Source organism: Lepidochelys kempii, chromosome 3, assembly GCF_965140285.1.
Source record: "Lepidochelys kempii isolate rLepKem1 chromosome 3, rLepKem1.hap1, whole genome shotgun sequence".
Classification (NCBI taxonomy): domain Eukaryota; kingdom Metazoa; phylum Chordata; order Testudines; family Cheloniidae; genus Lepidochelys; species Lepidochelys kempii.
In genome coordinates this window covers 39,868,501-39,894,373 of record NC_136382.1, presented here as the reverse complement: position 1 = coordinate 39,894,373, position 25,873 = coordinate 39,868,501, and the positions used below count along the sequence as shown (strand labels likewise).

General features: G+C 42.0%; 2 protein-coding genes across 3 annotated transcripts in view; one reads left to right on the top strand and one right to left on the bottom strand.

Moving 5' to 3' along the window:
* Window positions 1-20,074, top strand: part of ACP1 (acid phosphatase 1) — a 52,788-nt gene extending 32,714 nt beyond the window's left edge. The window contains exons 6-7 of the mRNA XM_073336169.2: window positions 14,236-14,276; window positions 15,726-20,074. Of these exons, the coding sequence (XP_073192270.1) occupies window positions 14,236-14,276; window positions 15,726-15,732 (48 nt within the window). The 3' untranslated portion in view covers window positions 15,733-20,074. The remainder of the gene's footprint in view (window positions 1-14,235; window positions 14,277-15,725) is intronic.
* On the bottom strand, window positions 6,208-24,700 carry ALKAL2 (ALK and LTK ligand 2). 2 transcript variants are annotated; one of them, XM_073336171.1, is made up of 6 exons: window positions 24,615-24,700; window positions 21,960-22,289; window positions 19,325-19,378; window positions 19,123-19,203; window positions 17,572-17,637; window positions 6,208-6,862 (listed from the first exon to the last, which is right to left on the bottom strand). In XM_073336171.1, the coding sequence occupies exons 2-5, from the start codon at window positions 22,216-22,218 to the stop codon at window positions 17,573-17,575; spliced, it is 459 nt and encodes a 152-aa protein (XP_073192272.1). In that variant the 5' UTR covers window positions 22,219-22,289; window positions 24,615-24,700; the 3' UTR covers window positions 6,208-6,862; window position 17,572. The 2 variants fall into 2 exon arrangements, with proteins under 2 accessions (XP_073192272.1, XP_073192271.1); XM_073336170.1 differs by lacking the exon at window positions 24,615-24,700 and adding an exon at window positions 23,713-23,957.
* Window positions 24,701-25,873: the final 1,173 nt, after the last annotated feature.

Here is a 25,873-nt window from a genome sequence, read left to right as displayed (position 1 = left end):
TGATTGGCTGTGTCCCATGCAGCCTCTCTAGGCAGCTTGGAGGGATCCTTTCCACTGCCCTTTTTCTGAGGCAAGTGTGGCAGGACCTTGAGGCTTCCAGCAGAGGCCTCTGGGCCTAGTCTACCCCATCACAGTCTCTCAGAAATTTTCATTTTGTATTAAATTTTCAACATCTTTTCCTTTCAGATCTGGTCAGTTTCCCATTGTTGTAAATGGGACTCTACCTTTAACTATGTATAAAGTTGGAAGTGGCAGGACAAAATATCATGGCCCCAATTCAAGAGTGCATCCCTTTTCAGGAAGAGTGCTCAATGTGCTTAAAAGCTTGAATAAACTGGACCCCATGAGAGTAACATTGCATTTAAAAAGAAGACTTGTTTGCAGAAGGTGAAAGAGTAGTAAATGGCTAGCCTTCATGGGAGGACAGTTGCACAATGGCATTATACAAACATACATGTGCAAGATGAGCAACTGACAAGAAGAAAATGCACTAATAATTATCCATAAAGATGACTAGTTACAGGTCTAAATTTTCTCAGCTTTTAGGAAAATATTGTGCCAAATGGACAAATACAGAATTTCCTCTACCTCTTAGAATCATAGAATCATAGAATATCAGGGTTGGAAGGGACCCCTGAAGGTCATCTAGTCCAACCCCCTGCTCGAAGCAGGACCAATTCCCAGTTAAATCATCCCAGCCAGGGCTTTGTCAAGCCTGACCTTAAAAACCTCTAAGGAAGGAGATTCTACCACCTCCCTAGGTAACGCATTCCAGTGTTTCACCACCCTCTTAGTGAAAAAGTTTTTCCTAATATCCAATCTAAACCTCCCCCACTGCAACTTGAGACCATTACTCCTCGTTCTGTCATCTGCTACCACTGAGAACAGTCTAGAGCCATCCTCTTTGGAACCCCCTTTCAGGTAGTTGAAAGCAGCTATCAAATTCCCCCTCATTCTTCTCTTCTGCAGGCTAAACAATCCCAGCTCCCTCAGCCTCTCCTCATAAGTCATGTGTTCTAGACCCCTAATCATTTTTGTTGCCCTTCGCTGGACTCTCTCCAATTTATCCACATCCTTCTTGTAGTGTGGGGACCAAAACTGGAAACAGTACTCCAGATGAGGCCTTACCAATGTCAAATAGAGGGGAACGATCACGTCCCTCGATCTGCTCGCTATGCCCCTACTTATACATCCCAAAATGCCATTGGCCTTCTTGGCAACAAGGGCAGACTGCTGACTCATATCCACCTTCTCGTCCACTGTCACCCCTAGGTCCTCTTCCGCAGAACTGCTGCCTAGCCATTCGGTCCCTAGTCTGTAGCAGTGCATTGGATTCTTCCATCCTAAGTGCAGGACCCTGCACTTATCCTTATTGAACCTCATCAGATTTCTTTTGGCCCAATCCTCCAATTTGTCTAGGTCCTTCTGTATCCTATCCCTCCCCTCCAGCGTATCTACCACTCCTCCCAGTTTAGTATCATCCGCAAATTTGCTGAGAGTGCAATCCACACCATCCTCCAGATCATTTATGAAGATATTGAACAAAACCGGCCCCAGGACCGACCCTTGGGGCACTCCACTTGATACCGGCTGCCAACTAGACATGGAGCCATTGATCACTACCCGTTGAGCCCGACAATCTAGCCAGCTTTCTATCCACCTTAGTGCATTCATCCAGCCCATACTTCCTTAACTTGCTGACAAGAATACTGTGGGAGACCGTGTCAAAAGCTTTGCTAAAGTCAAGAAACAATACATCCACTGCTTTCCCTTCATCCACAGAACCAGTAATCTCATCATAAAAGGCGATTAGATTAGTCAGGCATGACCTTCCCTTGGTGAATCCATGCTGGCTGTTCCTGATCACTTTCCTCTCATGCAAGTGCTTCAGGATTGATTCTTTGAGGACCTGCTCCATGATTTTTCCAGGGACTGAGGTGAGGCTGACTGGCCTGTAGTTCCCAGGATTCTCCTTCCCTTTTTTAAAGATGGGCACTACATTAGCCTTTTTCCAGTCGTCTGGGACTTCCCCCAATCACCATGAGTTTTCAAAGATAATGGCCAATGGCTCTGCAATCACAGCCGCCAATTCCTTCAGCACTCTCGGATGCAACTCGTCCGGCCCCATGGACTTGTGCACGTCCAGCTTTTCTAAATAGTCCCTAACCGCCTCTATCTCCACAGAGGGCTGGCCATCTCTTCCGCATTTTGTGATGCCCAGCGCAGCAGTCTGGGAGCTGACCTTGTTAGTGAAAACAGAGGCAAAAAAAGCATTGAGTACATTAGCTTTTTCCACATCCTCTGTCACTAGGTTGCCTCCCTCATTCAGTAAGGGGCCCACACATTCCTTGGCTTTCTTCTTGTTGCCAACATACCTGAAGAAACCCTTCTTGTTACTCTTGACATCTCTGGCTAGCTGCAGCTCCAGGTGCGATTTGGCCCTCCTGATAACATTCCTACATGCCCGAGCAATATTTTTATACTCTTCCCTGGTCATATGTCCAACCTTCCACTTCTTGTAAGCTTCTTTTTTATGTTTAAGATCCGCTAGGATTTCACCATTAAGCCAAGCTGGTCACCTGCCATATTTACTATTCTTTCGACTCATCGGGATGGTTTGTCCCTGTAACCTCAACAGGGATTCCTTGAAATACAGCCAGCTCTCCTGGACTCCTTTCCCCTTCTTCTTTTTCTATCTGCAGCTGCTCACCTTAAGTAGATGAAAAGATATGTTTAGATCTAGTCAGGGAGCCTCTCTGAGTGCCCTAACCACTGCACTATAGAGTGATTCGCTGTAGCCCAATTAATATTTTAATTATTTAATTAAAGTGGAACAGCTTCAGCAAGAGACAGAATGAGACCCACACAAGAGTATCACTTCCAGTGGCTAGGGCACTCATCATACTGGTAGAGAACATCACTTCTAATCAGGGAAAATAATTGAAGAATTGAACAGGGGTCTCTCACATTCTGAGGTGAGTATGTAACCACTGGGCTAAAGGTTATAAGGAAGGTCCTCTCCCCTTCCCCATTTTGTGTGGCGTTAAGCAGCCTCTAAGGTTGCCTACTGGGTCAGGCCCTGCAGGCAAGATAGATGCTCCCCAGGTTTATGGATTATTTTGGGGCGTAGCAATGAGACAGGTGTTTGGAGGCCTAAAGTGAAGCAGCATGCCCAGAAGCAGAAATTTAGGCGCCTAGAAAACTTTTACAGCAAAACTTTAGGTTCTGAGCAAGTTTTCATACCTACAGGGTTAGGCAGAAGCCAAGCAGAGTTTTTGTGGATCGCAGTAGCTCCTAAAACTGAGACTTGGGTCCCTTTGTGGATCTGGCCCTAAATGTGTTGTATAGGAGCCCATTATTCTCTCAGCTGAACTTTGTTACAAATGTAGTAAGAACTGTCGATGACAGTTGACATGTTAATGCCTCATGAGGTCACATAAATCAATGGTTATCAACCACATTCCTCTGGGTTCCTGGGGGTTCATCAGCTCATCTAGATATTTGCCTAGTGGCTACATAAAAAGCACTAGCAAAGTCAGTACAAACTAAAATTTCATACGGACAATGACTTACTTATACTGCTTTATATACTATAAACTGAAATGTAAGTACAATATTTATATTCCAATTGATTTATTTTATAATTATATGGTAAAAATTAGAAGGTAAGCAATTTTTCAGTAATAGTGTGCTGTGACACTTCTGTATTTTTGTCTCTGATTTGGTAAGCAAGTAATTTTTAAGCGAGGTGAAACTTGGGGTACGCAAGACAAATCAGACTCCTGAAAGGGGTACAGTAGCCTGGAAAGGTTGGGAAACACTGATATAAATCACATAATATGGATTTCTCTTACTAAAAGAAGCCTGAGGAGGTTAGGTGCTCAAATCCACTTGGGGTTTTGATGGGATATGGACACCTTTAATTCTTTTACTTAAGAATACTGGGGAATATTTGCTTGGCATCTTATGTGACCAACAACAAAACTTCCTTGGAATTCCTAAAAATGATAGATGAAGATTCTTTAACACAAAGTCCTGCACCCAGCAAAGGATAACTCAATATTAGATCTCATTCTGATGGACAAAGAGTTAATTACCAGTTGTTGGTAAATTGCATAGTCAATTGCTTGACCACACTTTGGTTTGTTATAAAATATACTCAAGAGACCAAATAACCAATGTCAGTCAGGTTTGTTGCTATAAGCCAATAATAACATACTACAGGAAAAAGGTTCTATATGATGCCAGTGTCTGGGAAGCCCTCTTGTGCAGAGATGTTACATTCACCTTTAGCGTAAGATGTGCTCCCAAAGTTATACATTTTAGATGGTATTATTTATATGATTTCACAGTTTACACATCTCTTTACACATCGCTAAAATCCAACCCATCATTTTGTCCCAATTCCTTAACTTATTGTTCTGTTCCTTCCTATCTTTATTTTGGACTAGCATTCCGGGTACTGGTCCATGAAGGTATTTCCCTAGTTTGTATTAAGACATAAAATGAATGTATCTTGATTTTTTGACAGGTTTCCTGTCTGCTTAGACCATATTCTTACTTCAGCAACTGCAAAGAGTTATGAGATACCTAGCATAAGTGAACAGGATTATGGTACAGGCCAGTTTATGCTATATTACTGTTACAATATTTGTGCTTAATACATACTAATACGTATTCATATGGTGTGGATAACACGTTATTAATCTGACATATAATATGCTAGCCAGCATACATACTTTTTGCTGGCCTAAAAATTAGCACTTATGATGTCAGCGGTCATGATGTGGTTATATGTGCTTTGTGGGGGCACCAACCAATAATGCGCATATTTGGATCTTCAAATGGCCAGTTTTCAAAAGTTTAAGCACAACTGACTGGGAACATAAATTTAAGTGGGAAGTGTCAGTGGAGGTGGTGGATTCACTGTTGTTTGGAGCCTTGAAGAAAGATATTTTTCTGAAAGGTATGTTTGAAGTCAGTTTCTGGGAGAATTCAGGTTCAGGATGTCAGGCTAGCTAGTCATGGTGATGCCATCTGGCCTTGGAATCTGTGAATCTATGAATCTCCCTGTTGTTAATCTCCTTCCTTCATAGGCCTTGGGGAGAACAGGCTTGCTTACATTGTCTTCAGTTTGCTCATAACACTATTGCTCTGTATTTGATAATGATTATAATCTAATCTCATGCAGCAGGGCTTCAACTGGTCACCTGCAGGGGGTCAGGAAGGAATTTCCCTCCCAAATCAGTTATCATGGGTAAAGGGGTCATCTTCCCCTGATGCATCAGAGATATGCCACAGCTAGATGCAGGTTCCTAGTTAGGGTGGACATGCACTCTGATTTGATACACATAATTTTCCGTCTCAGATGACTGGCTAGTGTGTCTTCCTCAGCTGCCTAGGGTGTAACTGATCACAAGAATTTCCCCAAAGTCAGTTTGGCAGGAACCTTGAAGACTTTTTGTCATCCTTTGCAGCCTGGGGTGTGGTTTGCCTTCTAGGATCATCTGAGCATATCTCTCCTAATCAGTTTTGTGGCATGGCATTGGTGGCACCTTGGTATCTCCTATTCACTGCCTGTGGCACACATTAGTTTAGTCTTCTGAGGACTCAAGTACTTTGGTTTAATTTACTTTGTTGGGCTCAACATAGGGTATTTAGATGGAATTTAATAGTGTGAGGTATGCAGGAGGTCAGACAAGATGATCTAAAGGTCCTTTCTGGCCTTAAACTCTATGAGAATCCTAGTCCCAGTTACTTGTATCATACTCAAAGGTTTTATACCATACAGTCTAATATGATTTAAAGGACTTGTGTAAAATAGATGGTTATTTGAAAGAAAGCTTAAGTGTCAAAACTTGTGTGTCTGGAGTGCATTTATTAGAAATGCTCCATAGTGTGTGGTTTTTGGTTTGGGTTTTTTGGTCATAAATAAAATGACCCATGCACCAGATGTGTTGGGTAGGTGATTTTAAAGAAAAGTGAAATTCATAGTGAGACCTCCTGATGCAGTCTTCGTTTAACCTTTTCACAGGTTACGCTCCTGATATAATTTTGCATTGGATTTTATTATAATTTACGGATTATTTTGCTCTAAAACATCATGAGTAACCATGAGTTTAGTTTGTGAAAACCATTATTCTAAAGGGACATTTAAAGAATACACATTGAAGATCATGTAATATATCAAACACTTTATTACTTATGTTTGTTATTTACAGTATTTACATATTGCACGTTAGCTGGAATGTTTACACATTTATTGAACAGAAAACTAATGGCATATTTGTGTGTGTATGCAAAATCCACACTCCTCTGTCTTGAGAAAACATGTTCACTTGGAATTGTGTTTTGTATTTGTCATGCAATTTGTAACTTGTACTCCAAGGGTACAATGTGACCCTCCAACATGTTTGTTTTATCCAAAATCTCTCTTAATTGCATAAGCATGAAGAATATCAAGTGAAAACCACTGCTGTGGAGTAGATTCATTAAGAGTTCTGGGTATATAAACAAACATCCCTCCAAGTCTCAGAATTCAGCAACAGAACATTAATTTCTGGCTGAAGGGTACATGTTCATGTAATTTTTGGCAGCACTACACATCAAATGTGGAGTGTACTTTTAAGTATGGAGCAGTAAGTACTACTGGCAGTTATACTACTGTAAAGAATGTAGATCTGCAAACTGTTGAAAACATACAAAACAGTTAAAAGAATTATGGGAAATAGTCTGTCAATCTGCAAAAATAAACCCTCTTGTTCACAATGGAATATGTTATAAAGGTATTAAGTTCTATTTCCCTGTTGGTTTCCAAGGCACTTCTCCTGGTTCTTGGTGTGTCTTTTCTGTATGGTGATATCTGTTTAAAAAAAAAAAAAGGAAAAGGAAAAAAAAGATAGTTGCCTTTTATCATTTTCATATTTTAATTCAGCTGTTTAAAATGCATCTGGCAGATTGAATAGAGTTAGTAAATAAAGATTTTTGCAACAACTGTCTCTGGAAAATCTGGTAGTACATTTCTTGTTCTGTTCATATCGCACTACTCACTAACGAAACCTTACAGATTAGTGTTTTGGAAAAGCATCCTTCTTTGTGCTATTCCTATCTCTTTGATGCTCTATGCCTGGAAAACAGATTTTGAAAACTACAAAATTCCACTGTTTTAAATATTTAATACTTTAAGCTTAGTTTTTCAGAATAAATCAATTTCTAAATGCAGTAGTGAAATCAAAATCTGAATACATATCAACAATGCTATTAACGTTCTGTCATTTTTGTAGTCTTAAAATCTCACTACCAATATAGTTTTGGCATAAGGTCTGCCCACATAGATCCAATGGCAGGATCAAGATTGAGGAGCCTAGGCATGCTCCCATTGAGGCAAAAACTAACAGTAAAATTATTTAAATACAGCAGAAGCAGGAAGCCTGCCAAGCAGGCAGTGGGACCACTAATCGACAGAGATGTTAATGGGAGCACTCAATACACGGCCATTGCAGAAAAGCTAAATTAACTCTTTGCATCGGTCTTCACTGCAGCAGATGTGGGGGGAGATGCCCAAAAAGAATAGCTCTGGTGTGGGTAACAAATCTGAAGTACGTCCCAAATTGTGTTAGTAGGAAAGGTTTTAGAACACATTGATCGACTAAAACAGTAAGTCACCAGGACCAGATGGTATTCACCCAAGAGTTCTGAAGGAACTCAAATATGAAATTGCAGAACTAGTAACAAAATTACTGATATCCGCCTCTGTGCCCGGTGGCTAATGTAATGCTGGGCGTCAGAGGAGATTATGGAAATTACAAACCAGTAAGCCTAACCTGTGTATCAAGCAAACTAGTGTATCAAGCAAACTAGCAAACTTATAGTAGAAACTATAAGAACAGAATTATCAAAGAGTCATCACAACTTTTGTAAAGGGAAGTCATGCCACACTAATCTATTAGAATTATTTGAGGGAATAGACAAGCATGTGGATAAGCATGATCTAGTTTATATAGTGTGCTTGGATTTTCAGAAAGCCTTTGACAAGATCTTTCAGGCTTTTAAAGAAATAAAAGTAGCCATGGGATAAGAGAGAAATTCCTCACATGGATCAGTAACTGGTTGACATACAAAAGAAAGGGTAGAAATAAATGAATGGTCAGTTTTCACAAAAGAGAGGTGAACAGTAGGGTCCCTCAGAGTTCTGTAGTGCGACCTGTGCTGTTTATCATATTGATTAATGATCTGGAAGGGAGATGAACAGTGAAATAGCAAAGTTTGCAGACTATACAAAATTATTCAAGGTAGTTAAGTCCAAAGCAGACTGCGACAAATTAGAGGGATCTCACAAAAATTGGGTGACTGGGCAACAAAATATCAAATTCAGTGTTGATAAATGCAAAGTAGTGCATATTGAAAAAAATAATCCCAACTGTACACATACAGTAATGGGTTCTAAATTAGCTATTTCCAGCCAAGAAAGATTTTGGATAGTTCTCTGAAAACTTCTGCTCAATGCTCAACAGCAGTGAAAAAGGTTAGGAACTATTGGGAAAGGCATAGAAAATAAGACAGAAAATATCCTAATGCCACTATATAAATCCATTGTATGCCCACACCTTGAATAATGAGTGCATTTCTGGTCATCCTGTTTCAAAAAAGGTATATTCGAATTGGAAAAGAGACCGAGAAGGGCAACAGAGATGATCACGGGTATGGAACAGCTTCCATACGAGGAGACAACCCCATGTTCAGAGTGACCCAAAAACTCTGACTACCAAAAGCCAGGAGTGGAATACAGGGGTGGATCACTCCATAATTGCCCTGTTCTGTTACACTCCCCCTGAAGCTCTAATATGGGCCACTGTCAGAGATAGGATACCGGTCAAGATAGATCACTGAGTTAATGTGGCAGCTCTTATGTTATGATTAGGAGTTTTTTTACTCAGTTCAAAGAAAAGATCTTGAGAGATGACAGCAAAAAATTTAGTATTGTGTTTTGAGACCTAGTCTTACTAGTATAGTCTGACTACAGTGGGACAACTCAAGTAGGAATTGTAACAGTGGACCTTTTATTTGCTGGAAATCTACCCCACCCCCCAGCAAATTATAGAATGTTAGTATTAACCCTTCTCTGAACATCTCCTGAGAAGTAATGACTAATACTGAATCATATTGAATCCTGGTAGCTGAATAATGTAGATACTACCTAATGGGCTAGAAATGTTAAGTCAAAAGTAGTTGAGATATGGAAGCTTATCAAAACACTTATCTCTGAGTGGTATTTATTTACCATCAGACTTAAAGTTGTAATTATGCATAGCATTGTAACTACTGTGAAGTTTAGTATTATCTCCATGATGCAGCTTTGCAGGCAAAGCAACAGTATGCATTTTAATGGATATTTATTACAAAATGAGAGGTTCATAGAATATCAGGGTTGGAAGGGACCTCAGGAGGTCATCTAGTCCAACCCCCTGCTCAAAGCAGGACCAATCCCCAATTTTTGCCCCATATCCCTAAATGGCCCCCTCAAGGATTGAACTCACAACCCTGGGTTTATCAGGCCAAAGCTCAAACCACTGAGCTATCCCTCCCCCACAAACTGGTTAACTGGTGTATTTTATTTTTCCATGTTCTCAAGTTATTTTTATGTCTAATTTTAAGGGTCTAATATTTTAAAGCTTGTCTACACACAAACCAGGACCAAAATAATTAAATTACTTTTAATTCACATATTTTCATTATATTGGTACAAGTCTGTGTTGACACTCTATTTTCAGTTGAGTATCCTATTTTGATGTTAACTCAAGTCAGTAAAAAATTAACTTTGCATCAAAATAGCAGGATTGTAAACCTTTTGCAGCAATGGCTTTCATGTTCTGCATTTGTACACAGTGGAGTTCTGGTCCTTGCCTGGGATTTTTAGGTGCTACCACAATACAAATAATTAATAAAACCCAATTTAGTTATTTTGGTTTCACTGTGTGTGTAGACAGGCCCTTCTAATTGAATGTGGCTTTTTCATTCTAAGTTATTTTCAGTGGCTCATAATCACTAGGAAAAAATTAGCTGAAAATGCATGCTGCTTCTAAACCCCAAAGTGATTTTTTTTTTTTTTTTTTTTGGTGAGGTTAAAAAAATTTTTTTCTAAGCATGAAAAAACTTTGTTTAATAAAATTGAGGCATTTTCCATTGAGAACTCAGACAGGGGAATTTAAAATGTTTAATTTGGCATATAAATTGCTAATCAGGAATTTGTGCTTTGCTAAGTTTGAAAAATAGGAAATAGTGTATAGCACACAGTTACTAATTTAAGTGTGCATTGTGACAGATATGCCATATCAGTTGGAGACCTTACTGAATTAAGTTTAGGTATGTTGGAGTCCATTATATTAAATGCAAATGTATTGTGGACTGGAATTGTATGGAATCTCTCTAGGAGGGAAAGTGTGATATGAGGCCTGGGATTTCAAAGAACTATACTGAAAATGTGCCAGACAAGAACGAACGATGGGATAAATGTAAAATGGATTTCCTGGAGAATACCGAAAGCGAGGTTAATGCAAATTCCTTACATCTGGTTATGCAATAAGCTGTCCTTTTTTGAAGTTACACCCTGAGGTCTTTATCTGCTAATTACTTGTTTCTGGAGACTGGAGATCAAAGGTCTTAACAGTATAAAGAAACAACTGAACTGCCCACCCTGGGTTCAGGTTTGGAATCGGAGACAGTTATGAACTTGAAACAACAGGGAGAACCCAGTTGTGGTGGGTTTTGAAGGATTCATATCTACCAGAGCCTGAGGTTGGAATGGGGGTGACCTCTGGTAAACTTTTTAGCATGCATGTAGGTTATTTATTTTTTTTTTGGTAATACTTTCTCTGTAATGCTTTCACCTTAAGTGTGCTTGCTTAGAAAGAGCTGTGTGGTAATTTATAATTGCGGGCAATGCACTGTGCATAGCTTCTGGAGAGAAAGCAAAGCACAGATGCTAGCCTTTTAAGCAGTCTGTCTTCCTGTGGATATCATAGTGTAGGCAGGGAACTGCAGCTTTAAAGAACCCCTGATTAGTAAAGAATGAGACGCGGCTCTCTGCCCAAGAGACATGACTGCTAGGAGCTGGAAACCTTTAAGTGGGTGTCCTTAATGGACCACAGGGGGGGAAAATAGGTGCAGCTTCCTTGAAACTGATAGGTGTAGAGTGGGATTTTCAGACTTACATGTGTGTTTGTCTGGATATCTTATTAGACTTTGAGGATGTCTGATGCTCTATGCTGAGGCACATCACACCTTCATTCCTGTTTCCCCTACCTTTTCAGAAACCCACTTAAGGGGCCAAAAATTGGCTAGTAGTTACCTTCCTCTGATATCCTAATGCTGCAAAATTCCCCACATCTTTGAAATTTTGAACTAGACTGCTGCAAGCAACTAAATACCTCAACTTTGCTATAGACTAGGACTCGGCTGAGAGAACACTTAGGACTCCTGTACGCTGACAGTGCTTACTGAACATGCTTTTTACTTTTTCTCCCATTGGCTTAAGTACTCCACCTCTTTGAGAGGCAGTAGCTATGTTGACTGGAGAAGCCCTCCCATTGACATAGCGCTTTCTACACCGCTGGATGACATAGTTATACCGACATAAGTTTGTAATGTAGACCAGGGCTCAGTCTGTCATTCTGCTGGAGACCCTGAATGCCCTTTGACTGCAAAATCAAATAGGCCACTTTCATTTCATCCTTTTTTATTTCCTTTTATATTACAAGAAACTATATTCAGCATGATGGTTAAGATTTAAGCAGCACCAAAAATCAAGAAATTTAAAGTTATGCTGCCATAGCATCCTGTTATCCATCCAGCATGACTGACTACACAGAACCTGGTTCAGTGATGAGCTGTGACAGATAAAATAGAATTGTAGGACATTAGAAGGCCCCAGTCTAATCAGCCTGACAGCTGCGGCACACAGTCTGTAGAATCCTATGCCACTGTAGGATTCCAGATTGCAACACTGGTCAGAAATCCTTATTTTCCACCTGTGAGTGCCTAGGAAACTACTTTTCTGTAGGATGAGGCTCTAACTGCAGTGGTTCACACCTTGGAGGTAACAAAGCTGTAATGTTATACATGGTATTAACCAAGTAATGCCTAGCTAGTTGAGTGTCCAGTTCAAAGATCTGGTCCTCACCTACAAAGTCTAAATCATCTGGGGCCTGTTACCTCAGCAGTTGTTTCCAAACAGCCTGTTTTGGTGGCTTATGTCCATGATACTGTATTTGACAGATCAGGGTACACCTTGCAGAAATAGGTATCATAGGTATCTTGGCAGAGGGCCCATGGCTGTGAAACAAACTTACGCTGAAGTTTATGCAAAACAGGGCTTGTGTGAGTAGATGACTGACATTTAATTCTGTTCTGTTTGAGGCTTTGAATAAGAGGCTGGCGGGGGGGGGGGGGGGGGGAGATCTGTGCTCATCAGTTGAAAGTAATTTCCAGTACATTTTTAGAAGAACCCCAGCTCTGATTTAGAAATTGTGAAATAATGACTAAAACACACTACACACCAGTATTTCAGTTTTCCAATTTGTACATTTAAAAATCTCAAGTATTATGTTGCATTTCTAACAGCTCTGAATTGATAACTTTCATGAAGATAACCAAATGTTAACACATTAGATAAAAATTGTTATTAAAAGTTCTTACAGTCCTTGAGCTGTGCATCAAAAGAATACTATCATCATCCAGTTTTAAGATGCTGCTAAGAAGAATACTATATACCATCCTATGATATTTATATACCATATGATTTAAGGTCTATTCTTGCCCTATTGAAACCTACATCTTTAAGCAGAAAGTAGTGTTTCCCTTACTATAAAATGATCTTATTTTTCTTTGAAAACTATAATTACTGTACCTCACTAGAAAAAATTTCACTGGCTGATCATGATGCTTTCTTGTTACATGGTATTAAAGTTATTTTTTTAGCCTTAGTTTACTACTCCTAGATTCACTAATAGTTGGGACTTTTGATTTTTCTAATTTAAAGATGTATCAATTGCATTCTCTTGCTATGTTGTACATTTCAAGCATTTTTATTTCTTTACAGCTGCCATTTAAAAAAATCTTTAGTCCTATCAAGTGGCTGGATGGAAAAAAAAGTTTTAGATAAAGAATTACTATAACCTTATTCTCCATTTTTGTAGTAAATACTTGTTAATTATATTTGTTTATGAAGATAATAGTTAATAGCTAAACAGTTAAAATAAAAAAAATTACAGAAGGGTGTAATATTCAGGGCTCATTGCATTGTGAAGTTCAGTAGATGTTAAGAAAATTCATTATGCTCTAAAAGGGAGATGGCTAATATGATATGCATGTTACGGTTTTACTATAGTCAAGTAGAAAAAGCAAGCCGTATACAAAATATTTAACAGGCCCCTGTCTCTGACATTGTGGCTCTACCCCAGGGAATCGTATTTTTCACCTCAAAAGTATGATCATAGTTGCATGTGGCTTGATAGGTGCACATGCAATCAGGGATTTCCCCACATGCAAGTTGTGGAACTGGATGGGAAACTCACAGGCACAAAGGAGTTGTGCATACTGAAGAGCTAGAAATCCAGCCAAAAATTAAGCCTAAAGATAACACTTAATGTCAGGCTATTCTGCTTCACAATGAATAGCAATCAGACACCAGCCAAGATTTTCAAAAGTGTTTGGGGTGCCACAATTTTAAGATTCTTCACCTGACACCTTAAAGGGGCCTGATTTTCAGAGGATGGATGACATACACTTTCTGATAATTGGACCCTTTTATGGTGCCTCAGTTTGGGCACCCAAAATCACTAGTCACTTCTAAAAATCTTAAGTGTCCAAAATTCACAAGGAAGGATAGACAGCCAGTGGTGCAAGTGTCTAAGATAAACAGCTGAGCAAAGAACAAAGGAGACTATGTTCTCATTGAGGATGTGGTTAAACCTTTTTGGCACCTGTAAATGAACTCCTACTGCTCGAGATTGATTTTTGTCGCTCTATGAATCTGATGGCAGAGAGGGATGTTAAGAATCTTTTGTTGAACCTGAGAGCACACAGCCTAACTTGTGCTGGGTTTGCTAGTGAATATCCACCTTTGTTCAAGACTGTATTATGCAGAAATTGTACATAATGTTAAGTATTGTCACTGAAACAATTGTTTAAATGCTGTCTTTGTGTCTACTGATTTTATCTCCCTCCTGGAATCTGAAGCCTCCTGCCTACCTTGAAGTTGTGATAATCCCGAACATGTTGTGAGTAGAAATCCAAAACAAATCTAACCTTTTTCCAAAATAATCTCAAAACATGGACATATGTCCATGCATCTCCAAAGCAAATAAGCAAAAGCTACCTGCCAGCTTTCCAAACAGTCACTAGCGTTAATACATCCATAGCCTGCTGCCAGGAAGGGATGAATGAAATAAAAGTGGGAACTACTGAGCAAGACAGAAAGTACCAAAAATAGGGATAATGAAACTTGACTTTTCTTTGTAAAGCACTGTGATATCTACTAATGAAAAGCACCAGGTAATATAGTAATCCCTAGCTCTTACTGTTTTGACTTGTATAAAGAAAATACTCCAGACATGGAAATTGAAAATAATGTCATTTAATTAGTTTGGACCATGGGTATTTTCATGCTGAATCAGACCAGTGGTTCTTCTATCAGTGTCCTGTCTCTGACAGGTGCTAGTACCAGATGCTTCAGAGGAATATGCAAGAAGCCCTGCACTTATGGAATAACCAGCCCCCATGAAGAGTTTGTTTCTATCTCCCACTAGGTAGAGGTGCCCAAAAGCATGATTTAAAGATAACTAAGAATTTACAGTGCGGTCATATTAAACTTGTGGAATAAAAAGGTGTATTATCCATAGCAGGATGTGAGTGCAGGCAGGCAACCACTCCCCACCACTGAGAACAAGAGAGCCTCTTTTTAAAATTGAAGAGAAACATATTGTAGATCTCAAAGTTCTCCTGAATTTTCATAATTTGTCCTCTTATCCTCAGGCCCTAATTCAGGAAAGCATTGAGCATGAGTTGAAAGTTAAGCACATGCTTAAGTGCTTTGCTAGAATGGGCCCTCCAAGTGTATGGTTCATTCGTTTCCAAATGTGTGATCACTGCCTATACACCACTACTTAAGCTAGCATGGCAATAACGAATGAGGAAAGGCAGCCATGTATCGCTGTGCACTTTTATTAAGAATACATCCATGAATTTTGTCTTAAATTTAGGATGCAGTATGAAATGGGGGGGGGGGGGGGGAGGATTTGGAGTATAAATTGTGAGGGAAAGTGAAAGAGTATACATGAAACATGTCTCATAATGTGGCAAAATATTCCAAAGATCTATCATCATTATAACTACTATGAATTTAGAGCCAAATTCCACTCTCTTTTAGACCCATGTAAATCTGGAATAATTCCACATAAGTAACTGCTTTAGAGTGGTAGAACAAAGCAAAACCTTGTTCCTGATGTTTAATGTTTGTCTTAACTCTTGATTTACTAGTAGCTACTAAGATGACAGCAAAAGCAAGACGTGTTTACATTCTATTATCTTGTATATCAGCTGTTTATTCTGATTATTAGAGCTTGATTATTAGCTAAATTATCTTAAGTATATGATATGGGTTTTACAGTTTGGTATGTATATGTATTTAATTGGCATTATGTTGCAAAATTTTGAATATCTCTTAAAAGCACCTAGAATGCTGGCTCCAACAGAAATTATCCACAGCCTGCACAGAGATGGGTTTGATGGGCTTGTGTAAAAGAGCAAGAGAACGATCTTCCTCAGAGCTCCTTCCGGGGAGCTGATGGGACATGATGACAGCCCCACCATGCTTTTCCACAGGAGGAGGTATCTTACATGGAAAAGTTGAACTGTGCGGCAGTTTCAGTGCATTATCTCTATGGGGAAGAATGGTCCTCTATAGATCTTCCAAGTTTGCTAGTGAAATCTATAAATATTGAGGCACCTGTGATGACAATCAGTCCTCCTTCCCACTAAAGCAAATCACTCAAGAATTATGCTGCTATCAGTGACAACCCAACAGAGGTTGCGCCTTATGTCCCATTCTCAGGAGAGTCTGAGCCCCTGGCATTATGGATTTTCTAATAGAAACTCTCCAAGTTTCAGAGTGGACAAGTGCCCCTGAAAGAAGCTGTCCCTTCTCACCCTGAAAACTCATAAAATGCCAGTGGGAGGTGTTGATGCAGAGAGACTTTCAGGGAAAGGGGAAAAGAAATAATGCATTTTAGGGTGTGCTCCCCCATCTATGCTTACTGGCAGGTATTTGTAGCAGTACCATTCCATCTGTGTCTTGCAGTAGACTGTATGGATGATAGGTGCCAACTAGCTCCCTGAATTGCACAATTCACTACCTTAGAACTGCAGAGTTCCCTTACCTAGAACAAGGAATTTACCTCACATACCCAACATCAGTCTCATGAGCCTAAGTGCCATATGCAATAGGTTCTGTGATTTCTCCCTTAACCAGGCAAGATCTGGATCATGGAGTTGCCTCCGTGACTACATTACTAAGGGTAAATGAAGCTTTCAGAAAAGGGGGCAGTTCTCCAGCTATAGGACCTCAGGAACCTACAGACCTGATTTGTGGCTGGTTTGGTTTACTTGTAAAGCTATCTCTTGTATGAACAGAAAAATAGGGAAGAAAGTCAGAGAGGCAAGAAACATGAGGAAAGATTTGGGCTGAATTTGAAGTCCTAATTCTGACCTGCCACCTTCATTTAGTGACTTTATATTATATTAATATCCAGGGAAAACTAAAATATAGAATTTATTAAAAATTCTCAAATCACATACAACTGTATTTTTGTCTCAGCTGACGGGGGAGAGGACATGGACTAGTCTTTGTGTACAAGATGTCAACTCCTAGAGGTATAGATATTTTGGGAGGACTTTCTTCCTTTTGTGCACTGAAATTCCCATTCTCTCTAAAAAGAGTTAAGCATGTGCATCAAGAAAAAATAACTCCTTGGAGTAGAAGTTGAACATAATGGAAATCCAAAGAAATCTGAGTAACATACATATTGGGGTTTTTTAATGTTTTAAGTAAATGGTAACTGAATTATTCTAAAAATACCAATGACATCTATGTTTTAAAAACTTGCATGTGTATATTAATCCATATTAAAATGTACCTAATACATTTAAAGCTGTGCATGTGAAAGGGCAGCCAGTGCCAGTACACAGAATTGTACATTGAGTCCACTTGAAAAAAAATCAGCTATGGCTGCTGTGTTTTGTTCTATAAAAGCAAGGTCACTATCTGCTAACTGCATACTGCTACGAATAATTCACAGCTGATGTCTGTGGGTCTTTATAATGCCTTCCAGTAGGGGGTACCCTTTATTTATGGCCAGTATTTTCCCAGATTAAGATAGTTATGTCAAGTGCTCTGAAAAGGGAATACCTTAGCCAAAGGAAGATTGTTTTTACACTCATGAATTTTTTATGTCCACAATGCAAAATCCACAGCTTTGCTATGCAGTAGAATGTTATTACCTCTCTCAAAAAGCTTACCTTATCCTTCCATGCATATTGGACTTACTGCCAACCGAGTAAGAAGCCTGGCACATCTTTTATAGTCTGCCATGAAAAAAACCATAAATGCAATAACTTAATGACACTGCTAAAATCACTAATTTTGGTTTCAAAAAATAAAATAAAATTGATAGAGGTGCTGTGCAAATTATCATAATTAACTTAAGTACTTTAATTTAAAGACTTAGGTTATAACAGGGTAGACCTTGGCCCCATATGCTTAAGAATTACCATTCAAATATTAGATGCCTATTTGCTGTGCATTTTCTTTGCAAATTGTTTGGTTCTGTGCACAAACAGCAAAATTGTGCATGCAGACAGCTTGTGTGTATGAATATATGGCCAGTTATACATCTAACTAGCTATGGTGTGCACAAGTACGGGATCTGAAGCTGCAATCATGGCATTTGATTGTGCAAATTAGGTGTTTGAAATGGCACTGTCCCATCATTGAAATGCAGCTCTCAGTGAACTAATACTAAGATAAATAATAGTGCAGTCCTCCAACTAATTGTCCTTCTCGAACAATTGAGGAACAGAGCAATAAAGTCTTAGAGGCTCAGATCTTCAAAGGTATCTAACTCTTATTGAAATGAATAGAAGTTAGGTGTCCAAATATCTTTGAGTTCATAGAATTAAAAGAAAAGACTAGTTACATCTTGTTTCCTCCGGCAGTATAGGATAGTTCCCTACAATATATTCTTTAGATCTTTGCATAGTCTTGTTACACAGATAAGAAGTGGTGGTGTTGTAATGAGTAAAACTGAAGCAGTCACGGTAGACAATGTTTCATACCTACAAAGTTCAGTCAAGTGATCTGTTTTGTGTACAGTACAATCTGTGCAGTGCAGATGGAAAAGGAATTATTCAAAGATTGCTCACGTGCTCAGTTAAAGACCTCCTGCAGTCCTACAGCTAGCAGCCTGGGTTACAGTTAAAGTGTCAGTAGTTCTTGATATATAAAACCTGACCTTTAAAATCTATGATACTACCAAACCACACAAAGCACTAGGAAATGTACTGGAGGAAGGCAAGAGGGTTTCAAAGATGCCATTGAGGGCATAATTGGAAGAACAGGAAGTTGCCAAAATGTAACATGCCATAATTTGTCTGTAGAGTATGTGTTACAAGTGATGATGCATGAAAAGGAAATAGCCCCACTTGGCGTTCAGATCCCAGGTTAAGTTTGCAGCACTAGCAATTAATTTTTTTCTGGTAAACTGAGTGCACTTGATTTGGAGACATCAAGGGACAATAAACCTGGAATCCTAGAAAGCAGTTTTAACCATCATTTTACACAGTATATCCACTGGAAATTCTGTGCCTCAATTTTTTCATCTCTAAACTGAGAATGATAATACTTACCTCACAGGCAGGAGGTGAAGATCAATAAGTATCCATAAAGCACTCTGAACCCTTTAAGTGAAAGGCAGTGTATAGTTGCACAGTATTGCCACTATTATCTCCTGTAGCCACCCCAATTAATAGCTTTCTTTTTTTAAAAAGTTAGTTTTGGTTTATGGCACTTACAAGCTGGGATGGTGCAGTCTCTTGTATTGTGATAAAGCCGATGAAAGTGTTTACTGCATTTTGGACTAAAATAGAGAGGACCTGAAATACAGAAAAAGAACAACTCATGAGTCAACACAGCACAAAAGGCCTACCAGAAGGGAAGTGGGGCTTAGGTGGTATGTGTATGAAATGATGGATACAGTGCAAAATCTAAATTTACCTGTTAAATGCTTTAAAAACTTGTCTTTCATCCTCAAATCTCTAGGAACTATTTCTGTTGGGGGGAAAAAAAAGTAGTAATTATACTCCACTGCAAATATACTTGTCCAGGATGGTAGGGCAACCACAGGAGATGCCAAAATTTTGCTCAGCTGAGACTCAGAATAACTGTTTACTAGGAGATTGAGAGCCATAAAGTGGAACAAGTTGCAGCTGCCTTTATCTTTCATATAGCGAGACGGCTAAAAGGACTATGGAGCATTACAATGCTGGGACCGTTAGTGTCCAGCAGCCCCACCACAATCACATAAAAATGAGAGTAAGCATGAGTCACTGTCATTGTAGGGCTCTGTGGGCCACATTTTGGCTACCCCTTATCTAGGTCTTTAAGATCACTGGTGCTTAGAAACCGTGCAGACTCTACCAGGGGTAAAGGTTCAAAGACACACCAGGGAATGCTCTCTGGGCTGCTCTGTGGCTGTCTATGCAACATTCTCCTACAAGCACCTGCATGGTTTTGTCACACAGGCAAGTATTGACAAGCACTATCTGAAATAACTATTGTGAACATGAGATCGAATTGTTATATTTACAGGAAATCTAGAAACAGTCCTTGTTTTATCTCTAGCATTAAATAAAATTCACAGGAAAGGAATATAAAAAACAAATTGCTTTTCCCCACTCTTGTGGTTTGCTTCTCTGGATTTTGTGTTCAGCAGATGCCAAAATGAAACTGGTTTACTGAAATCCATGTTAGCGTCAACCCTTGTTTGTGTCTTGTTTTACAGTTATCTTTGATTGCTTTCAGTTACTAACTCTATGCTGACACATTGATTGCATATGATACTGTACTTTATTTATTTGACCATAAATGCCTACACAGCCTTTTCATTCCCCAGGCACCTCTTATCACATTTAAATCAGAGAACATTTCCACCCAGATCTGATTCACTGGTGAGCTTAGAAATTTCTCAAAAGTCATTCTTCGTTTACTTCTAACTTTAGTCAGTCTGAGTAAAATTTACCATATCATATTTGACCTAATTGTGTCATGACAAGCATTGAAAGCTTACATGCTTCTCTCAGAAGTTTCCCATGGGACAGACGCGCTGGGAAAGTGATGCTAAGACTGAAATAAAGGAGGGCTCCAAGCAATAGTTTCTTTTCAGTGGCAGCAGCTTTTCTGGGAATAAATTCCATTATAATAACAATAATAATAAAACATCCCTTTCAAGAGCCAATGACACTTGTACCAACTAGTCTGTTTCTGAAGTGATTTTCTCATTGAGCCATATTCATCAGTACATGACAGATGCTTTGCACTGATTTGCTTATGCAGGACGGCCATAAACTCTGCTTAACCTCCTTGTAAAACTGGGTTTACAGCTGGCTTTGCTTAACTACTCTGTGCAACTGTAGCAAGAGTGCACTGGTTACTTGGCCCATTAAGCTTGTACCATATATTAAGAAAAAGGAACCAGTTCTTATTGTTCTGAGTTTATGGGGAACTGTTAGGTTGTTTTATTTAATATCTTCACTAATTATTTAGATTAGGGGCTAAAAATCACATTTTAATGACAGTCATGACACCAAATTAAGAGCAGCTGTGAATACTTTGAGTACAAAGAGAAGATACAAAGGGGTCTAGAGACATCAAAAGAGATGGGTAGAAAATAACAAAATGAGATCCATCTCGGAAAGTGTAAACTGAAATTTCTAGTGAAAAATAATCCCAAACCTAGATACTCAAGGGAAGAGGAAAATTGAGAGGCAGTAGTTCTGTTTAGGAGAGATGGTGAACAACAAACTAGACATGAATTTACAATGCAATAGGGAAGCAAGAAAGGCCAATTCAATTTTGAGCTGCATGCATAGAAGCAGGATATCATGAAACAGGCATATAACTGTCCCTTCTCTACATCAGTCTGATGTGACTGCATCTGGGATATTACATACAATTCTGAAAAACCTTATTACCAGAAACAATACTGACTGGAGAGAGCTTGAAGAAAAGCAACTCAAATTATTAGAATGGTGTAGGGGCTGATTTAGGAGGAAAGAATTAAAATCTATGGTGGTGAGGGACAAATGATGAAATTGACAAATATTTGAAAGGTGCAAGTACCAAAAAGCTAAAGGAATGAATAAGGTTAGCAAAAAGGGGAATGACGCTGCCTAGCAGGAAAAACTTCCAGGTGTGGGATCTATTAGGTTGTGGAGTCTCCCCAGAGAGATGGCAAGATGGTCAAATCCAGGGCTATTTAAAACAGTATAATCCACAAGACAGGCCCTTGGACTAGATGACCTAGGATAAACAGGACTTTTCATCCCTGATTTTTTTACCCCAGTCCATCTCACTGTTCTTCTTTATAAATATAAAGTGTATAAAACCAAAACTCATGCAGCTCTGGCTTTGAACTTAATGCATTTCTGAAGTACATTAGACTGAAGTGAGAGTGGAGTTCTACGCTGGGATTTTCAAAGGCAGTTTCTTGTGTAGGAATCCTCTGTATTTTTGAAGCAAGTCTGCAGATCTCCTGAGGGGGTTTGCACCTCCTATAAGAACTAGCACAGTGATGCCTGATTTCCCCTTCAAGGGGAGCAAAGTTGCCAGGAAAGGAAAGGAGCAGACTTACCAGCTCTCTGCTCGTCCTGGTACTCTCCATAATCAGCTACTTCTCTTCGGTCTAAAGTATAATCGTGGTTGGAGAAGTATTGCACCCCGTTGTCCTCTTCCATGTGGTACCTTTTCAGTTCCTGAATAATCTCCATGATGAGATTGAAGAGGCTTTGCCTGTCTTTTAGGTCTATGGAGTCAGTTCTCTCTTTGCAATAACCTGCTGACAACATTAAGAGCACCAGCACCAGCAGCACAGGAGACCTCAGTCCACTCATTGCAAGTCTGAACTGGAGAGTGAATGATCAGAGGAAAAGAAATGATCCACTTTGGGGGGACTCCTATTTCACTGAAAGAGAAAAATGGGGGTGGGGGGAGGGCGAGTCACGGGGGTGAAATCAGAAATACTACAGGGGAAGAGCAAAGAGGCTACTTTGCACATTATGTAATCAGGGTGCCTTGTTTCCTCCCTCCCACCACCTCCTTAGATTTTAAAATGGACCAGATTCCCAACTGGTGCAAATTGGCGGGGCTCAAGTGAAGTCAGAGGATTTGCACCAGTTGAGGAGATGACCCAATCTGCCTTTTACTTGCCCTGCCAGCAGCAACTTTATTCTCGCCTGCAGTGCGGACTAGAGAGCCGCTCAGCCGCCCGAAAGCTACAGGAGTCAAAGTACTCCCATGCTGCCTTCACGTTTTACACAAGTCCAGCCAGTGCTGACTCCGAAGTGCCCAGGCAAGGGGGACTCGCACAGATCCAGAGGAAAGGCATTCTTAAAAGTCACTGTAGCCTACACCGATGGAGAGAGCGAGGCGGCTGCACGGAGGAGCACACTCCTAGGACTCCCCTGGCCCTTCCTATCCCACCCCCACTTCTTATCTCCAGCGTGGCAGCAGAGGGTAATCCCTGAGCGCTGAAACACAGCAGAGTAAATCCCGGCGGCGGGCAATTGTGTAAACAGAGGCGTCTGCCCGCCCAGCGAGAGGCAGTAGGGAACAGCCCGCTGCGGAAACTTTTCCAAAACTTGCACCTTAACACCCGCTCTGACTGCTACAGCCACAGGCGAGCGTTCATTGCCCAGCCAGTCCAAGCGCTGGCGTGAGTGAAGTTTAACCCCCCCCCCCCCCCGGCATGCGCAGTCACCGCTTCCCGCTACCCGGCTGCGGCAACAGGGCGCTGGGGACCCATTGCCCAGAGAGGCAGCCTGCTCCCCAGGGGCTTGCAAACGAGCGGGCTGTGCCTGCTGCCCTGCCGGAGCCTGGGGACCCAGCGCAGTCCGTCCCTCCTGCCCTAGGGAAGTCGAGAAGCTCCTGCGCAGTCTCACCGCAAGGGCCCGGGCACGAGTCTGCCCCAGCAGAGGGAAGGAAGGCACGTGGGAGCCCAGCGGCGCTCAGTCCCCTCCCGGCTCCTAAAGCACCCGGAGAGGGGAAGGCGCCTCGCACCTGCCTTGCCTCTGTCGCGTAACCCTCCCGCGCCGGCCGGCAGCAGCCCCGCGGCTGATCCCTGGCGCGCCCGGCTCTCCGGGTCTGACCTTCGCGGGAAGCGCTTGGCCCCAGCGCCGCCCCGCCAGCCCGGCACCGCCGTTACCTGTCTCTGCTTCCCCCGCGCCGCCCCGGCCCGCCCTGGCTCGCTCCCCCCACGGCAGGAGCAGCCCGCGGTGCCGGAGTTTCCTTGTTGCCCCCCGCCCCGTCCCGGTGCACAGGCTGCGTCCACAAGCTACTCCATGGCGGCCAGCCCCGGCGCCGCCGCTTATAAAGGCTACGGGACATACACGAGGCGGCGGCTCCGGCAGATGGGATCGAGTCACTCGCAAGTGGGAGGAAAGCAACAAAAGTCCGCTTGGCAACCCGGCGAGCCCCCCCTTCCCCAGTGCAGGCTCGCTCGCTCCTCAGCTTCGCGCCGACGTAAGGAGCCGGTCCCGAGTGGGGCTGTGCCCCTGCCTTTAACGGGGAAAGCGCGGAGGCGCCTCTGACCTCGGCATCGCCCGCCGCGCCGAGCCCCGTCCGCCGGCCCCCGTCGGACCCCGCGCCGCCGCCTGCGCGCCTTGGCGGTCACGCGGGGGGAAGCTGCGTGGTTGCCAGGAACTTTCTGTCCGTCCGTCCGTCTGTCTGGGGCGGAGCTGCGCGGCACCTCAGTCGGGAAGTCTGCGGTTAGGTGGCCGCGGGAGCGTTGGGTAGGAGCCGGCATCTGCCTCCCTCAGTTATTCTGGTAAAGGGTAATTCTCCAGCGCTAGGAGCCGTGACTGGAAATCCCCCCCCCCCCCCCAGCCAGCCCGGGGAGCGAGGCGCCGCGATCCCGCGCGGACGCTGTCCCAAGCGGAGCCGCTCCCGGTCCCCCCCCCCCCCCACACACACACACACACACGGCGGGGAGTGCCGCGGGGCAGAGAGCTTTCCCACTGCCCCCTTGAGACACCCAGCAAAACCCTGCCCCCTAAGTCGGAATCCTGCCACATTAATACTCACCCACCCAGCCTCAAAAAAACGCACTGAAAGGGGGGCAGGGGCTGATGCTGAAACATGATCCAGCTGAACTTTTCTGTTTGCTTTTACTGCGTGGCTAAACCTCACCCTCGCAGCAGCGAACAGACACCTATCCAGTCGGATCGAGCCGGGGGGGGGGGGGCGCATATTCTCCACGCAGGGGAGGGGACGCCCCCCAGCGCCTGTGTACCTCGATCGGTAGGTGAAGCTAGGAGCTGGAAAGCCAGAGCGGTCCCCTCGCCCTCTCCCCTTCTCCTGCTACACTTGTGTCAGGCAAGCCGTGAACACGGTGCCATCCCCTAGGCAGGCGCTGACAACAGCGACACGTAGTGGCAGCGAGTGTAATTAAGCTCCGGGGAGCGTTCGCTAGAGGGGGTGGTCCCGCTGCAAAGTGAAAGTGACTGGGAGGCCGAGGTGAAAGAAACGGAACGAGATCAGGGGCTGCAATTAAGCCGAGCCCTTCCTCCAGAAGCCATTCCCCCGAGCCTTCCTTTCTCTTGGGTGTACATTCCAGATTGTGCATGTAAACTTCTTCAGGGCGTGCGAAACTTTACAATAAAATTGTTACAATGGCTAGAGTACTGCTCTGCTGAAGCCCGGTGAACGTGCTTTCCATGCCTGAGTCTAGTTCGCGTCTTTGTATCCATACAGTGTGTGTGAGCGAAAGAGAGTGTGTGAGGGAGAGAAAACTCTGTATTTGTGTAGGTGTGTATATAGCACTTTTCATCAGTACAACTTAAAGCCCTTCTCACACACACACATACACTCACACGGAGCAGAGGGGATTTTCTTTTCATTAAACCCTACAAGTAGTTTATATATAGGGTGACCCTAGACCCGGTTTGGTTTGGACAGTCCCTTTTTTAAGCGCAGTTCCGGCCTTCCTGACTTTTTTGGCAAAAGTAGGCATTTGTCCCATTTGCTCTTGCCAACTTGATCAGTTGATCACAAGAGCAAATGCCCACTTGTGCCAAAAAAGTGGGGTGCGGAGGAATGTGGGGGGGAGCAGCAATGCCAGCCCCATACAAGAGTGGAGGCAGAGCTTTGGGGGGGGGGCAGACAGGGCTTGTATGAGCAGCGACAATCCCATCCCCATATCTACTCTAGTGACATCATCAGAGGACCCAACCACATCAGCCACACCATCAGAGGCTCATTCACCTGCATGTCTACTGATGTTATATATGCCATCATGTACCAGCAATGCCCCTGTGCCATGTACATTGGCCAAACCGGACAGTCCTACGTAAAAGAATAAATGGACACAAATCGGACATCAGAAACGGTAACGCACAAAAGCCAGTGGGAAAACACTTCAATCTTCCTGGACAGTCTATAACAGATTTGAAAATAGCTATACTTGAACAAAAAAACTTCAGAAACAGACTTCAAAGAGAAACAAAGCAGAACTAAAATTAATTTGCAAATTTAACACCATTAATTTGGCTT

Bases quoted from the DNA above. Each gene is read 5' to 3' on its own strand.
- ALKAL2 (XM_073336171.1), bottom strand. From the start codon at position 22,218: ATGAGTGGACTGAGGTCTCCTGTGCTGCTGGTGCTGGTGCTCTTAATG. The intron at 19,379-21,959 runs GTAAGTCTGCTC...TCCCCCCAACAG, and splicing joins CCAGGACGAGCAGAGAGCTG to AAATAGTTCCTAGAGATTTG. The intron at 19,204-19,324 runs GTAAATTTAGAT...TCTGTATTTCAG, and splicing joins GTTTTTAAAGCATTTAACAG to GTCCTCTCTATTTTAGTCCA.